This window comes from Heloderma suspectum, chromosome 1, assembly GCF_057233095.1.
Source record: "Heloderma suspectum isolate Gila_16-S chromosome 1, 16-S_ref, whole genome shotgun sequence".
In the NCBI taxonomy this organism is placed as follows: domain Eukaryota; kingdom Metazoa; phylum Chordata; class Lepidosauria; order Squamata; family Helodermatidae; genus Heloderma; species Heloderma suspectum.
Genome location: NC_139458.1, coordinates 187913517 through 187931808, shown reverse-complemented (window position 1 = coordinate 187931808; position 18292 = coordinate 187913517). Strand labels below are relative to the sequence as shown.

Genomic DNA, 18292 nt, shown 5'->3' with positions numbered 1-18292 from the left:
GAGCCTGATATAGTGATATGGAGGCTCGCAGACCCAGGTGCCTGAGGTGGAAAGCCCAGGGTAGGCATCAGTGCTAGTGGACGCTGCTGACACACTGGGGCCGCAGCAGCTGCCTTAAGATGCCAGGTGCTGGCGCTGGGCTTGAGCTTTAGCTGTGCTATTTATACCCACAGCTATTAATGAAGTCACTGAGGAGGAAAGTACTTCTCAAATACGTCTACAGTCTGCACTGGGCAAAAACTACAGTCTATGCTGGGCAAATATAGTATCTATAGTAATAGATTAGGAAGGATCAAGGTACAAGTAACAGATGCTACCATTTTTAATAAATGACAGCAAACATACTTTACTTGGCAGTTACATTTAATGAAGATAGTACACTTTATTTACATAAAACATAAAAGACACTCCTTGTTGTCATGAAATCTAGACCAAGTACAAAGACCAAACTGTACTTCAATTACATGCTAAATAAAAATAGATAAAAATAATAATTATGACACAACTAAAACATAAACAAATAACTCTCACAATGAATTAACACTTCTGTATACTGCCTACTTAAAAGTGCAAAACGAATCCTGAAAATTAGAAGATACTTTGTAAAGTTTAAAGTTCAGAAAATATGACCTAATCAGCCCAAAGTGTAGCTAATCAGCCCAAAGGGTAGCTGATGTTGAAGATTTCAGTCTCCAGGAAAACATTTATCTTGAAATAAATTGTGCATATTGTGCTCTTTTTGAAGAAGGTGTGTTTTTTTGCTGCTTTTAATGCTTTTCCCCCTGCCAAAAAAACTTCATTACCTTTGTCCTGGCATTCTGTAAAATCCTGATTGGCAGTTTAAAAAAACAGCAACAACCAAAAGCAGTGAAATGTAAACAAATACGTACCTAAGTCAGTCCTAGGGTTAAATTACGTGGCCACAATGCTTTACAGCTGTAAGGCAAATGTGGTTAAGAGCTGTCTTTTAAAAAATATACTTCTCTTGCAGTTAAAGGCTTTTAACTATTCTCTGAATACTAAAGCCATAGTAGTATATAACTGTACCAGTTTTCTGCCATTAGTTATTTTTGCCACTGAAGCTCATGTGAGCTGAACATGCAAAATCAATAGCAAATTGTGGCCTTTAATTTGATAATGGATTAGAAAATACTGCAATTTCTTTTATTAGCTAAGAGAACCCACCTATATATTCCTTGGTAATGGCAGAAGTTTTAGATTCTCTTTTCACCAATGTTTGGCGGCGGCAGCAGCAGCTGCTTCTCTTCCTCCTCCTCTCTCTCTCTCTCTCTTCCCCCCTCCCCTCTCATTTTAAATAAAAATTTGTATTATGTGCAAGACTTTCAGTATGTTTCAAAATTAACTAATGGTATATGATATTAGCAACCTCCAAGCTACACTGCATGACTTCTTCAGCAGCCAAATTCCTCCATCATTTCTTGGGGATGGCAGGTACATTGTGCATTAATTACCAAATATGTTAGAATTTGTTGTTGCTTAAATTTGTAGTGGCAGTGCAGTAGCAGGAAGAGCTGGCATTCTTAACAAATGACCTTGTACGGGAGAGAGAAAAAAGGGAGGTGTAATCACTTGAAACACTTAAGCACGTCGTGGTTCTAGCCGGTGTGACATCTGTGATAAAGTCCTCTGGTTGTCAATCACACTTAATTGTCGCACATAACTCCGGACATCCTGATGGTTCTTATTCGCCAGAGATGCATCAGGATCTGATGAAACAGAAATGATGTGCCATTCGTACACTTAGTCAAACTCAAACCTGAGCAGAATATATATACAAGGCACTTTTGTCTTTCAGCAAAATAGTATATAAATATGCAAAGCCAGGGCAACAGATTTACAAACCTTCTGCTACTTTCATCCCTTTTAAATTAACCTTGCCATATTCTTCCTTGATAGTTGTCCCACAACCTGGTGCTTCATTTAGCTTTCCCTCATTATTCCCACTCATACTGGAGAAACTCTGAACATTATTTTATTAGCATATGTAATGTTTACAATTTGATTAAAGGGCTCCCAGAATCTCAAAATGGTACCTTCATTTCTCTAGTAAAATGTCCCAGGGGCCACAATCCAGCAAACACTGGTTTCAGTGGGATTAGATAGTGCCTCTAGTCCAGCCTTGCCCAACATGGCACCCTCCAGATATGTTGGACTACAACCCCCAGCTGGCTGGGGGCTGCTGGGAGTTGTGGTCCAACACATCTGGAGGATGCTGGCTTGGGGAAGGCTGCTCTAGTCTGTAATTCTAGACTGTGTTCCTAGTTATAACCCTAGTTATAAGTTACGGTGCTAGACACAGATGGAAAATTATAGTCATGATAATGTACATTTGATTAATTACTTAATTACATTTCTATACTGCCAAATGGTCGAAGCTCTCTGGGAGGTTCACAACAATTAAAACCATAAAATACAAGATGATAAAATACAATAGAAAAAAATTAAAATTTTAAAGCTACAGTATAAAAATAAAGATAATTACCAAATAGTACCTAGCTGCAGTGAAAAGATGTAAAATACAATCCCAGATTTAAAACAGAAACTAAAAACTAAAATGCCTGGGAAAATAAAAAGGTCTTTACCTGGAACCGAAAAGAGCACAGTGCTGCAATACTTACTGAAAGGCTGGCTCCGGCAGAATTTCACTGTCTTAACAGTGTTTGAAATCATGCGCTAAAAGGAAAGACAATGACTATAAATGATAGTCAATGATGGATGAGAATTAAAGTATCATCCTACTCAGGGAAAGTAAGCATGCCAGGGAATAAGTTTTTTGTTTAGACTGTTCTCCTATTTTTCCATGTGCAGGCCTCTTTTAATGTGGGGGTTCATTAAACGTGCCATAACCACCCATTCTACATTCTGAAATGGTACAGTATTGCACTCTTTCTCTTTCTTTCTTTCTTTCTATTGCTAATCTGAATCAGCTCAGTAACACTGGTGGAAATATGTTTGTAAGAAGATAAAGGAAATCCCCTTGTGGGATCAGACCAAGTCCATCTAGTCCAGTGTTTTGTTTTGAATGGTGGCCAGGCAGATACTTTGGGGAGCTCCTGGGTAGGACATGAAAGCAGTGGACTTTCCTTGGGTTGAATCCCACTTCCTCATTACACCTGCAAAATGGATACCGCTCCTCTCCCCTAGATGTCCATGTCCTCCCCTTCCCCCTGCAGCCCCTTGCAAATCTTTGGAGGGTGTTGCTGTGCACGTGAGGGGCTGCTGGAAGGAGGAGAGGACACATGAGTCCCATTCCACCAGCAGCATTCGTTCTGCAGGCACAAGAAGGAAGTTGCATCCAACCCCTTGTTGTTTGTCCCTAGTAATGCCGGCCCAAGACATTTGGCTGTCTTAGTTGAAGTACAAGATGGCACCCCTTCCACTCCATTTACAGAAGCTGACCAGGCTGACACACTGGTGACAGACAGCTTCTTCCACCACACCTGAGGAAAGCAGGTTAGCTAGCTTAAGGAGCACAGGGCAATTCGGTGACACATACGGGTCTGTCTTCTTAATGTCTCACTTGTACTTCCTCCCCACAGCATCAGCCACCCTGCTCTGCAGAATCTGGTATTCAAAAGAATACTGCTTCTGAACAAGAAGGTTTCACTTTGTCGTTGTATCTGTTGATAGACTTACCTTCCATGAAGTTGTTTAATCTCATTTATGTGCTAGCAAAAAAGAACTTTTCAACATACTCCTCGATGCTGAACAGGCGTTTCATTCCTGTGTTAACCTGGGAGTATTCTGAAAACCATGTTGAATTCAAATAACTGGAAAGAGAAGCTGACACAAACATTCCCGTACTGTGTGCCAGAAGATATTGGGTTAGATCCAAACTTAGTCATGCTTAGAGTAGGACCACTGAAATTGATGAGACTTCCATTCATCACGACCAACTTAAATGCTATGATTTCAGTGGGTCTACTCCAGCTGTGACTAAGTCTGGATCTAACCCTTTGCAAAAAGAAGAATTCCTAAATATTCCTTTATATCAATAGGATGACTCAAGCAAAGATACAGTTATATAAAAAGTACAATTCATGTGGCTATTGTACACCTAAGATTAATGGTATACCTAAGGGCTGTTGCACACCTAAGGGTTCATAGAATCATAGAATAGTAGGGTTGGAAGGGGCCTATAAGGCCATTGGGTTAATGAGCATAAAGGAACCTCTTTTTAGTATTTTTGCTATTATAATTCACAAGTATAAGGGATAAAAAAGGCTAAAGTTCTGCAAAAAATAAATTTAAAAACCGGACACATTCAGTAACAAGAGCAAACTCTTTGTCTGTGTAACACTGTATCCCCCTCAAATTAGCTGAAGTTTACCAATGTGCTTTAAAAGTCTATTACTGGCAAGCCATATAATGGTAAATCTCGATCCCTCCAATACAGAGCTGACCAATGGATACTCTGGGTCCCCCACCCTCCACTTCTCGTACGCACACTGCAGTTCCAATTCAGGTTGTGCGAGCAGCCTAGGATAGTGGCAGCAGGCCAGCACATTATCTGCTAATCCATTCCTGGACCAGGCTTCAGTGTTGTTATAAATATTCATACACACCGTACAAAAAACTGCGAAGTCACATACTTTTTGCATAATCTTTATGTTCCAAAAATGAAAGAATGCTTGCCCCCTCTTTTTCCCCATAAGGATCAGCATGTGAATGCCCATTGTTCAGATCCATAAAACCTGGAAACCAATATGCACACATTCGCTAATCCTCATTTCACACCTCAAGGGTGAAGAGCCTCAGTAAAAAGATGAACCCGTGGTTGATGGCACTATTTTGTACTGCCATGGATGGAGACGCTTGTGTTTCGGGGGTGTCTCGGAACGGCTTGTGGCTTCTTTGTGCAACTACCATAGCAGTAAGAAGCTGGGAAGCACCTTAGAGAGAGAGGTGTTTCCAGTTGCACTTCAGCTCCTCTCTTGACACAGTGATTTGAGGAGCTGTGCTTGCATCTGTGCCCATGCATCGCATTTTTCCACGAAGATGGCATACCGCTGTCATGGCCAGGTGTCCTACTTTACAGAGGACATTCCTCTGTTTTGGAGAGCAAGCAGAGGATGGTGTCCAGCCCAAGTCCCGCTTAAAGTCAAAGGACCATTAGGGGAGAGAGCCTGGAAGGGGCCCATCTACCTTGAGCACCTGGGCAGCAGACTGAGCAGGCACACAGATGGTCACAGTCTTCACTATGGGGAAATAGGTTGTATCTCTATTTAAATAATAGTTATTGTTTCTAAATTTGCACCTATCCATATACATTTGCATATGCAAATGTTATGCAAATCGGTGTCCTCTTTTCATGCCATTCCCTTTTTTTGGCAATGTGTAAGTGGCCACGCTAGCTACCTCTGGGCATAAGGTTTAATGGGTCAGCTCCTTTGCTATGCAACCCCAGTTCTTCTTCCACCTTACCTTTGCCACACCTGTGCTACCGCCAACAGATATCTTGATTTCTCAGTCCATATTAGACATGCAAAGCCCTGGAAACCCCCACAGAAGAATTCAGGAAAAACAGTTTTTCCTGTTTTTTTCCCGAGAGCCCTTTTTGGTCCCCCACCCCACCCACGCCAGCATAACTATGCTGGGAATCTTTTACCATCTCTGTAAAGATTCCCAGCATATTTACTTTTTCTATTCCTTATTAAAATAATTGATCTAATGTCTCTTTTATTGATAGATACTTAGTCATGCTCAGTCTCGAACATGTGAGGCAGACCCAGAACTACAGCTGTATTTCATCCCCATCTCCCGGGCCTGGTTGCGGATGGAGGAAGACGCAGGTGTGAGGGTAAGTCAGCACCATAGGGTGCCAATGACGACCAGAGATCCAAAGGACTGGACTCCCGTGTCTTTAAAACTTGTGCAGAAAGGCGAGTTTCAGTAGCTTTTCTCACCCCACGTGATAAGATGCAACCTGGCACTTCTGCTCAGCGATTGAAAAGAGAAGAGCCTGCGTCCTCCTCTCTTTCTTGTACAGCAGCACCACAGATGCCGAATATTGTACTGTTCAGTTCCTCCTGCAGAGCCCACTACCCCCGCAGGGGAATGGGAGACCCACAGAATCAGAAAATGAAAAAAGAGAAGGGAAAGCACTGGCTTTAAAGCCAGAGTTGGCCCAATTTTCACACAGCTTAAAGCCAAGCTCTCGCAAAGGTGAGAGACATGTGTCTGGACTGCAGGTGGGGGCTCATACGATTGAACCCTTTTTCATATAAAAATACTTGCTGCACTCCATGTCAGAGAAGAAGCTAGACAAGATTTTTTCCTCTCCCCAACATTTTGCTTTCTGTTCAGGGCTGTTGTTTTATGCTTTGATTGTTGCTGATATTATGGAACATTCAGTCATAGGAGTTCCATCAGCATTATGAAGTGGTACAGTGCCGTTACTTTTGGAAACTAGGCCTATTGTCTTAGGTAGATGATACCTATCACCCCTGTGGGGGGCAATCTTGGAGAAAAGGTTTCTGAATCGATGGTCAAAGGCAGACATTCCTCACAAACTCCAGATGTGCTACCGCCTGCTCAGCATGCTGTACCAGATCCATGTGCAAAATCAAAATAGTTTTAAAATGGGTGTTTAAGCAGGACAGGTCTGCCAGCCTGTCCTCTGACTTGGTATGTGAGAGATTGCCCTCTAGAGGCTTCTTTGGAGAACAGCAAAAACTAAAAAAACAAACCATGGAAACAGAAAAAATCCAGAACATTCTTTTAACTAAGAGGCATTAAGGAAATGTGTTTTCCAAGGAAGCAAGATATTCTCTGTAGATCAATAATTGTCTAACCACTTGGAAATGAAAGAGGTGTCTACCAGCAAAACTGGCTACAGAGAAAAAAAATAGAGAGATGAATAAGCGTTTTGTGAGACAAGTTGCCACTGTTTCATTTGTCAGCATTAGATTAATAAAGCTAATGTGCAAGATGAAAGAAAGTATCAAAGATATATGATTCTGGATCTATGGAATAGATTCCTGGCTAATTTATAACATGGGAGCCAGAACTGACTTGGAATGGGAAGCAATTGTAACTTTGAAATAGTTTCCTGTTTGGAAGCTTACAGCCTGATGCCCACCAGCTACCCAGTCCCTTTTGCATGCCCAGTAGTAGAAATCCACAACCCAATACTGATGATGCTTATTATATTTTGCCACTAATTTCAGCAGGATGTGGATGACGCCTGGTACTCAGCCTTCATCCTTAGAAAGTCACCCAAATACTTGCTTTTGGAATACATATTACCTACCATTTTTTCAAAGTTCACTAGACTGTCGATGAATGTCTTGTTCCCTTCATGAGTAAAGGTCATGTCTGCAATAGAAATAAAGACACAACCTATATAACTAGAAATAATTTTATTTTTAGTTATACACCTAGAACACGCACAAACCATCTCACTACAGATAGACCATTATTACCCACTAAAATGCCGATCACTGGAAGCATTTTTTTCATCCATGTTTGCTACTACATTTAGACAGCAATACTTAGATTTTTTCCTTTGCATGAATTGTAAAAATGTGGCAAAGGGATCAAATGTCTCATTTGAGATCTCTCATTCTATTTTTCATTAATCTTGCAGCATTTTTTCCTCTTCAGCTGGTTACCTTTTATAAGTAAAGGCATAAAGGGGATAACAGGAGGTTCCAGTTTAGCTACAGTGAGTCTGTAGGCCCTGTGGTTTCTTGAGGGGTCCTGAAAAAACAAGAAATCGTCAACCTTTTGCAAGCATTGCTCGTAAGTTACAGTCATTTTTAAAAAAACTGCAGTCATCACATAATCTAATTTTTAGGAAAATGCTTCCTTAAAAATTAGGAGAATCATCATCCATTTCACTCATTGCCTATTCCAAATAAATTATGCACACTCTGCTAAGTGTTTACAAAAGAAGTGTTTATTATCAAATGGGAAAGTATGGTGAGAGATGTGATTCTAAAACAACCTGCTCATCTGAATAGAATCCTCTTTCATGCATTTGCTGAGTCATGTCTAGAAGCTGTAAAACCACAATTCTGTAGCAATAATCCATGATAAAATTCGAAGTTGGAATATACATTCTAGCAGAGATATACAGGGAAGATAATATTTTCCACATTTCCCAGAGACTGGCTTTAAGTGGGGCATACATTTTTTCAGAATAGGTTCCCTGAGAGTATAATTTATTAGTCATACATGCTTGTTTTATCAGCACTATAATGGGATCATAAACTCCTTAAAGTCATACAAGGACACATAAAATGTTGAAAGCAGAGGAATTCGGATCAGGTACTCAGAAAAAGAGTGAATCCAGGTAGCATTGTGTACAGAATTAAGTCTCTACTGCCATTTACCATTAAGCTTTCAAACTCGGCATAGATCTTCTTAAACTTGCTTGGAAGTTTCTGTCAATTAAAACAAACAAACAAACAAACAAAAAACACAACATGTGAAAGCCCATATTCAATTAAGATTGATTGGTTTCCTGAAAATAAAGGGGGTGTCAGGGTGGAAACTGAGCCGATAGAACCCCAGAGCAGTTCTGATTCTGAGGAGGATCAGCAATCTGTATGAGAGGAGCCAGCTCATCCCTCACAGGCACAGCAGCTGGCAGAGATTCCTCCCGCCGGCATTCCTGAGATAGAGAGCGATCCTAGCAGTGAGAAAGTGTGGGAACGGGGCTTGCTAGGCGCTCGATGCAGATGCAGGGAGCGACGAGCGATGGAGGGTGCGGAAAGGAGGCGTAACGCCCGTTTGGCGCACAAGCAACGGCCGCCTCCCGTGGACCCAAGGGAAAGAGGGAGGATCTCTCCCTAGCCCATAAGTTCAGGGTCTTCAAGTGACTCTCCTTCAAACGGGGATCAACTGCCTACTCAGTGCATAGGCCACTCTGCTGTTCCTTGCTTAGTCGCTGGTGATTAGCATCTGAAAGAGTCATTAAGTTGCAAAAGGATTAAAGCCTTGAAAAGAATCCTTTCGTCTGTGTCTTGAGTTGGCTATTGGAGTCTACTGAAAGAGGCTGCTCAGGCACTCCTGACAGCGGGCAATTCAGGCCTTTGCTTTGTTCTGTCTGCCCTGGCATGTACAGCTCCATGCACAGGGTTCCCACCCACCAGTCCCTTCCACCTGCAAGAGGAGTGGGGCTCGCCCATGTTCACACAAAGGGGAAGATGGAGTTGCTTCCACCGTTTCTTTAACAGAGCCCAGAGATGGAAAAAGACTTGTTCTTTTGCCACACGTTTACAACAATGCAGCAGTGAAAAACACAGTAAGTCTCCTAGCAACCAGATTATAAATAGAGAGCCATGAAGCTTGGAGCAGATTTGGATCCAAACTCCCAAAATACCCTGGGAAATCTAGATAGCTTTGCTGTTGGTTCAGAGAGGTTATACAACAGCAAAGCAACCCACATTCCCATCTGGATTTCCCAGCATTCATCTAGGAGGGTGGGAGTGGAAGGAGTTCTGTTTACAGTTTCTTGTTAGTCCCACTTTTACTGCAGTACATTTGACAAATAAATAATTAAGTCTTCAGGAGCATGAATTTGGCTACATCAATTACAAGTTTCTGCAGTATTTACCGGTCCCTAATTTCTCAAGTGTGTGCTTCCTGAAGATGCTGCATAATATAAGCTATTACATAAATTCTCAATTAGCTTTGCAACCAAAGGTCACACTGTGGCCTTCGTTATTGTTACTGGAACAGTTGTGCTGGTGACTCAGGCCGCATTCCTATACACACTTACCTGGGAGTAACTAATATTGAGCTAAATGGGACTAAGTTCTGTGTAGACATGCGCAGCATTGTGCTATAAGGCCAGGATCCGAAGAACTAGTTCTGTAAGCTCCAGGGAGATTTAGACTGTTGTTTTGCAAACATCAGTCTGTGATATGGCTGTTCAATGCTGAAATAGGCAAATATTCCAATTGATTGGAGCAGACTTCCTCAACCTGATGCCCTCCAAATGCTTTGGACGGCAACTCCCATCGTCCATTAGCATTGCCCATGCTGGCTGGGCTGATGGGAGTTGTAGTCCACCACAGCTAAACAGCACCAGGTTGGGGAAGGCTGGGTTGCAGCAGACACCCTTTGCATGAGTTTAAGCCAGGGGTTGGGCAAGCTTCTGGTATGCAGGATCTACTTTTATTTTTCCACTATTAGCCCAAGATCAACAACTTGACATAGAATTAGAGAATTCTGAGCCCAGGAATTTGTTTTGAGTAACAGAACTGAATGCAACTCACAGTCCTTCCACACAAGAATCTACTCCTGGGTACCCTAAGGTTTCTTCATTTCAGCAGTATGATTAAAGGTGAAGGAAGAGTCATTTTGTTGCTGTCGTTGTTAAGCAATTGGGAGTCAGAAATCCTTGCTGATGTACTTCATATCACCCAGAGATCTACCAGTAGATCCAGATCTATGTCCTGCCCACCCTTGGTTTAAGCAGCTCTTTGGATTATGGCCTAGGCTTCTTGCTTCTTTGCTGCTCCAAAGAAACAGCAACAAGAGCCCTATTGAAGGTGTTCTCTGAGTCAGTGGTCTCCAAACTTTTTTGATCATGCACCCCTATCAGTAAAAAAAATTAAGCATGCACCCCCAATATATGTACTACTGTACTACTGTATTATGTACATTATAAAACATACACAAAAACAGAAATTAGAAAAGGACAAGATAAAGATGAAATAAACAATGTTTTTAAAATAATTTATTTTATTTATTAATGGTATAAAAAACCCTTTTTGCTCTCCCTTAAAAATATTATCATTAATAATATCCTTTAGTGAGAGCAATTTGATTGAATATGCTTCATTAGTTTTGAAAACTTTGTTCTAACACCTTGTGATAGAGCAATTTGAAGGTCTGGTTCTAAGTTCGGTTTATTTCGATACTTGGTTTTAATGGCTGTCATAGCTGAAAAAGACACCTCACAAAGATACGTAGATCCAAATGGAAGAAGTGCACTGTTGGCTGTGCTTAATAAATCATGATACTCATTTCTCAATCCCATCTACCAATTATGCAAAGGTTATTGTTGAAATTCAGCTAGTAAATTTCCATCTTCCCTGATGTCAGTCAGTTGCTCTTGCAAACTAATTGGAAGGTGTTGCATTTGTATATTTTTAACAAATGGGTTCAAAACCCATGAAAACTCTTCATTTGGAAGATTTTTAAACGGGTTAGAAAATTTTGTTTCCAAGCTTCTAAGTGTGCAGATATGAGAGTTTTTATAGGTGACACACATCGTTTTCGGTAACAAAATCACATACCGATTAAAACTTTTCCAAACATCCGTTTTCAAAATGCTCTCTCCATAGCACAAGTTTCTTTTGAAAAGCAGTTACTTTCTCACTCATTGTTAAAACGGCACCTTTACCTTGAAGGGACAGATGAAGCATGTTTATCTTTTCAAAAATATCTGCTAGGTAGCATACTACTGACAGCCACTTGGCATCACAGGAAAGGTCAGCAAATTTGGAACAGATCTGCTCTCCTTCGGCAGGACGGCAGCCGCCCTGGTGCCACGGCCGCGCAAGCAACTGCCTTCCTCTGCCGTGCCTGGCGGAGACTGGCGCAGTTGCTCATGGTGGCTGCGGCACGATAGGGCTGGAGCCAAGAGAGAAATGCCATGGAACTTCCCTCTCAGCTCCCGTCCCAACCTGCTGCTTCTGCCGCCGCCATCACTGCACACAGTGGCAGCTCAATGGGGCAGCAGGAGGCTGCTCAATTATCAGGCGGCTCGTGCACCCCAATGGATCATCTTGTGTCCCCCCTGGGGTGCATGCACCCACTTTGGAGATCACTGCTCTAAGTGGTTAACTTTAATGCATGAGGAGAGGGAGCGCTTAAGCCCCAGCCCCTCCACTGTTGTGTTCTCTACTCGTGGAGGGTGACTGTTTGAAGAGGAGAGTGTCCTGTATCCATGGTGGCTCTCCATGCAATTGAGAACGCTGGATAATTAGTGTTCTCAGTCCCATGGAAAGCCTCCATAGATACAGGAGGCTCTCCTCTTCAGACCATTGCCCTCCACAAGTAGAGGGTGACAAACATTACAACGGAGGGGGTGAGGCTAGAATGCTCCCTCTCCTCAAGCATTAAAGTTCACCACTTAGAGAATGCCTGACTAGGGCTAAAGTCAGAGGAAGAAATCAAAGTCAAACATTGGTAGAACCAGGCTTTACCTAACACTTACCTCCCATGTCATCGTGAGGCGGCTCACTGCGACATTGCTTAGTCCCATGATTAAAGCAAAAAAAGAATTCAGGTTTTTATATTCCTTACAGCTGTAAGAGAAGAGGTTTATAGTTTGAGGAGAGCAGAGAGAAAAACATTGCCAATGAGGAAAAATAATGGAAGGACCCATTTCTATTGTTAGAGCTCTTCTAATCTTGATTGTATTCATCCAGAGTGGCCTTAAAAGCACACTTAAATGTCATCTTTTGGATGAAAATAAAACACCTGTAAACACCTGGTTTATTATAAACCAACTCCTGCCCTTAGGTTACAATTCTAAGCATATTTACTTAAGAGGCAAATGCCATTTGAATCACCAGGAGTGGCTTCCAAGAAAACCTACTGGGTTGTTTGTTTGGGGTCCCCAAAGTCAAATCACAAGAAATTCTTCACCAAGAAGGATTTAATACATACTCATGAAGTCACCAGGTAGTATCTTTTTTTTAAGGTTTCTTCATATGTTACTATACCTCCAGATCTTTGTTCTAATGATTTGTTCATTCCCTCCTATCCAGTAAATACCATCATGCAGGCATTTCTTAAAACTAGACCAGGGTGGGGAACTATTTCCAGCCAAGGGCTGGAGTGGCTTCAGGCAAGCACATTGGGTACTGCATGCCAGCAATGGGTGGGCCATGGCCCAAAGTAAGCAGGGTCATCCCTGCTACTGGCACATGGCCCCAACGTATTTATACACACACTCACTCACTCCATTCACATAACACCAGGGGTGGGCAACCAGAATCTTGTGGGGGACTGGATGACCCAGTCCTCCATGGGCTGTATGATATCATGGTGCGTGGTCATGCCCCCTGACCTCAAAAGAGCGTGACCACACCACCTGAAGTTATTTTGTTCCCAGCAGCTGCATTGGGAAGCTATCCGGCTTTCCCTGCCCCATGCCTTCTCCCTCTGGGGAGGGGGCATGGGGCAGGTCAGGTGAAGCTTTGGTTCCGATGGCATTGGGAGAATGACCTTCTCAATGAGGCCACTGGGAACTGGTTCCCCTGTCCTGTGCCTTCTCCCTCTCTGCTCCCAGAGAGATCGGAGATAACAAGGGGATTCCTCTCCCCATCCCTCTCCATGCCCCTGGTAGCCTCTAGGCCAGGGGGTGAAGTTTGGGGAGGGGGGCTATGGAGGGATCCAAGTCTCCACAGGCCGGAGGTTACCCTCTCCTGCCTTAAGTAATAAATGTAACAAGTAAATAAACACTGCGGAATTTTAGTATGAACATTTTTTTCCCCTAGGGGTAAAGAGAGAAGGTGTCTGCAGAGGAAAAGCAAAGAAAATGTACTTTTCTGTATGCTCATTCACAGAAAAGTGTCAGTATGAGGAGTAAGCAATCTGGGGCTTGTATAGACCACCGTCCTGATCCAGAGATTACAGCCTATTGTATAATATATGTAAAGCCAGCTGCACATGGAAGAGCAGATCCAGTAATTGTGTAGAGTATGTGGAAGCACTTACCTCAAGGCTCAACAACTAGATATCCCTCAGGTCAAATCTGGCTCTTTGAAAGCTGCTGCCCTGGCCCACAGTTACCAAACCAGGGATGAAAGAGGTGGGGAGGAACTGGTGTCTGTTCATCCCCACTTCTCCCATTTTTGGGAGAGGGCTTGGGGTGGTGGCCCAACTCTCCCTCACTTCTTGAAGTTGCTGTCCTCTCTCCCCGAAAAGAATACTAGTTGCTGATCAAGGACTTTTATGTGTGCAACTGCATGCAGAAGAGTCCCCTGTGGCAACTGGCATTGTGTGTTTGCGGATGCAGCAGCCGGCCTGCAGCTTTCTGCGGCTTCTAGAGACTTCTAGATCATGGTGAGTGTCTGCATATCTGGGGGTGGCTTGACCAAGGCTTTTTGGGAACAATCTAATTTACATTCCTGTACTCACTCACCTATTCTGACCAAGCTAAGTTTGATCTCCCTGTTCTAGCTTGTGTTCCCTTCACATTTTTGTAACCAAAAACCCTCCCCACCCCTGTTGCCATTATAGCATTTTTTGGTTGTTGTTTCAAGAAAAAGCATGACAAAATGGAAAGAGAGAGAAATAAACCATCACAGTTTATAATAGAAATACTTTGGGTGACAAATCTTTCCAAGTCCTTGCATTAAAAAAGAGCCTGAGCACTTGAGCTATTGAGTTTACCAAGGGAGCAGTAGAAAAAACATGGAAAGAAATAGTGGGTTGTCAAGCTACACCGCGTGAGATTAATCTTATGTTATACTCGAATACCAGCAAGTTGCTCACCTCAGGCAACTCTATTGCATTTTCTGCTATTTTTTCCTTATTAAAAGTAAAGCTTCATAACTGTTTGATTTTTAAAAATGTATATGGAAATAATTCAAATTATTTAGTTTAATAACTTCCCCTCCCCCTATTTTGTGTTAAAGATTAGGAAAAGAAACCATTTTTTGTTCTTATGTATATATGCTACTGCCCTCTACTGGGCAGAATGTGGAACAGCTCTGTACAAACTAGTCAAGGCATAGAATTTTTTATAGGCTAAAATATGCTGTCTGCACTGTGTTAACCCATTATTCTCTTTCCGCGAGGCACTCAATGCACTCTATAGGATGTTGGAAATGCTTTCATTATCTGCAGATGCAGGCAGAATTCAGAGCACTCAACAGTTTGTGTACAGTGCTGTGCTATATGCAAAGGTGATGCCAGTGTTCTAGAGAGAATTTAGACTTTACAAAATGGTCACTTGGTAATTTATTTGAATCCAGTGGTGTAGTGGTAAATTTTGAGGTGCAGGTCCACATCATGACAGCCTCCATAGCCAAGCCCCCAAGCAGAGGCCAAAAACGCAGGCAGCTGTCTCTGTCTCTGTATTATATATGTCTTTTGTCAAGCTAATCAGGCTGATATCCAAAGACCAAGCCACCCCAAACTACTTTGCATTAGGGCTAGTTCACAGTGTATTGGTTTGGTCTGATTTAAGCCACGGTGGGTTGCAGCATGTGCCGGGAGGCATTTTGAATGTTCAAGCTGCAGCAGTGATCGATCAGGATAAGCCTCCTTCCTAATCAAAAAGTCCTGGTGCTTTAACCTGCAAGCCCTGGCGCCTCTATTTAAATCACTGTTTAAAGCACTATTTACTTGAGAATAATTTTGTTCAACCACTCATATATAATTTTCTAAAACCACCCCTTCATAGTATATACTTTTAATATTCCTATTTTATCACAAATTACCATGATAAATTAAAATCAGGGTAGGGACTGGAGCGGCCTTGCCCAGACTGGAACAACTCTAATTATCCCCATTTAGCAGAATAATGGCCATGCTGGTTGAGGATGATGGGAGGTATAGTCTGGAGGGCAACAGGTCAGGAAGGCTGGACTAGAGTCTTTAGATGTTGGAAACTCAGTTTCAGAGTTCTATAAAACTATGCAATGATCAGAGTGGTCTTTTACAGTTCCATCTCTCAAACTAACCTACATCAGAGTCAGGCTTCTCAGCAATAAGAAATAATTTTCTCTGAGGCAGTTCTGGGACAATTGTTTCAGACCAAAGAGTGATTATTTATCCTGCCAGTCATGTGAAGTGGCCCTTAGCTGTGGCAAACTGTTACCAGTTTTGGGCCAGCATAAGCAGCTATTAAGCGGGTTACACAATGCCTGTTTTGCAACTCTTTGGATATATGAACCCCTTTTAGGGCTTAATCCTATGCACGTTCAGACAGAAAAAAAGGTCCTAGAACTCCCAGTATTCCCCAGCCAGCCATGCTGGCTGGGGAATGCTGGGAGTTTTAGGACTTTTTTCAGTCTAAATATGCATAGGATTGTGTCTTTAGGGTGCAATCCTATGCAGATAAGTGGTCGCCTCTGAACTCAGAGATGACCACCTATCCAATGCAGGGCAGGAGAAGCACGGAGGGAATTGTTCCCTCCGCACTTCTCCTGCCCTGCATTTTTGTCTAGACAGCCGCTTTCGGCTGTCTAGTCGCGGGAGGGCAGAGCGGGGGAGGAGGCTGCCGAACGACACATAGGATGTGTCATACAGGCATTCCCGCAATCCCCGCCCTGGAACACCCCAGAACGCCCTGTTTCGGCCACTCCGTGCTCCTCTTGCGAGCGTGGAGAATGGGGCTTCTCCGCGCTGCCTATGAAACAGCACAGAAGGGGGGGGAAGGTCAGTTCTCCGGGAACTGACCTTGGAGTGCAGGCTCCGAGGTCGGCTCCTGGAAAACAAGATAGCCTGTGGCTGTCTAGCCGCTAACTAGCGGCCATAGGATTGCTCCCTTAATGTATTATTTTCTTTATATACATTTCTCAGTACAATCATTCCAGAAAGTTCATGTATTTTAATGTATTTGACTATACTTACTGGGCTGCTATTTTAATAAACTTCTTTAAGAGTTGAACACGCTTGCTGAGCTGGGAACACAGACAAATCTCTGTGACTACCCAGAACTGGATTTCATTAAATCTTCGTAGAAACAAATCCAAATTTGCTGTGGTCTTTTTAAAATTGTGCCTTCCAAACGTGTGGTAGACTAGTTCCAGCTAGAAAAAAAGGTTGGCGGAAGAATAGGGGAGAGGTTAGATAAATTATTTATACTTTAAAAAAAATTATCCTGGGAGAAATCACTAATTATGTTTCCAAATGATTTGAAGCCTGGATATTGCTATGTAGCAAATGATCTATAATCTAGGTAAAAAAGGCTCAATTTATTTATTACTAATGTTTATTTACCACCTTTTCACAAATGTCACCAAGGTGGCATACAACAATTCAAATAAAAACGATAATACATAAAAACATAAAAGCAATAAAACCATACTAAAACAACAGTAAAACCACTACTTACAATTAAAAAGGCCAAATTAAAGAGATGTGTACGATCTCATGTTTCTGTTTCTTCTCCCCTTTTGAACACTGATTAAATTTTCCCTTTCATGGTTTGCAGTAACCAGAGCTTGCCATTATGTCTGAATTGGACAAACATGGATTAGTATAAACCAGGAATTGCCTGTAAACCATGATTTTTGAAACCATGGCTGGAAATGTGTTGGCAAACCGTGGTGTAGAGACAACCCTGTTTTGTATTAACCATAATTTGCCTGTTTTGGATGTCACAACAAATTTTGGTTACTTCAGATGGCAATCACTGCTTCAATTGTTAAATGGGCAGGTTTGAATGCTGATGATTTCAGTCTTCATTTTATTTCCCCACTTCCACATGCCCAAGTGACAAAAACTAAGATATATTTAGGTGCCTTAACGTGCAGCAGCAGCATGCTGCTCCATCTCTAACAATGGGTAAATTTGAATAAACTGCAATTGCACTTCTGAATTTCATAAACACACAAAAGAACGTAAAATCATACGCTGCTAACATACACAATTCATTTTATGATTAAAAGCCATAAGGAAAGTACATATTTGCATATAGTTCCATGTCCCCCCAAAATATCTGGATAATTTTTCCAGAAAAAAAACGTATTTCCCCTTTGATTAAGAATTGGCAGAAACGTTATATCTCTAGCTAGAATCGCTCTGCCATAGGTGCTAAATGGTATTCCCCCATTTGCAGTCTGGATTGTACAGTCTACTCTACCACCTCATGTTTTACCTAATGGTGCTGCATGTATAGATGAGGCTGAAGCCAAAGGTAGGAGAAGCTTAAAGGGATACACACATGAATTCTTATTACCTCGTGCACACAGTTGAAAAGCTCCCACTCATAAATTGTCATTTGGTATGCTAGGTCTTTGGAACTCATGAGTTCAAACGTTCCCACAGTTCCGGAAGATGGGCCTTCTTGCTCCTGTAGTGGGATCTGGGAAAAACAAAATGCATCTCTAAGAACTGTATTCTTGATCTGATCTCACACTCTGCCTTGAGAGCTTTCACTTTCTTTTTATTCCTTTTTTTAAAACATATAATAATAGTCATAAAATACAATAAGAACTGAAATAAAAGAGTTGCTTCAAAGTTATATATTTCTTGCAAGAGAGAAAGCATATGTTAGAAAAAACAGGGATATTTCACAACACACACACGCACCATTTTTATTTATTTATTTATTTATATCCCGCCTTCTTGC

The 18292-nt window shown here is 42.0% G+C and overlaps 1 protein-coding gene across 1 annotated transcript in view; it reads right to left on the bottom strand.

The window, feature by feature from the left end:
- Positions 1–306: 306 nt before the first annotated feature.
- The window catches only part of RAPGEF4 (Rap guanine nucleotide exchange factor 4), a 221515-nt gene continuing 203529 nt past the window's right edge, over positions 307–18292 (bottom strand). Inside the window, exons 24-31 of the mRNA XM_084812949.1 lie at positions 17900–18025; positions 16570–16748; positions 12197–12287; positions 8358–8408; positions 7635–7722; positions 7274–7338; positions 2640–2694; positions 307–1727 (exon numbers count right to left, since the gene is read on the bottom strand). Of these exons, the coding sequence (XP_084669075.1) occupies positions 1600–1727; positions 2640–2694; positions 7274–7338; positions 7635–7722; positions 8358–8408; positions 12197–12287; positions 16570–16748; positions 17900–18025 (783 nt within the window). The 3' untranslated portion in view covers positions 307–1599. The remainder of the gene's footprint in view (positions 1728–2639; positions 2695–7273; positions 7339–7634; positions 7723–8357; positions 8409–12196; positions 12288–16569; positions 16749–17899; positions 18026–18292) is intronic.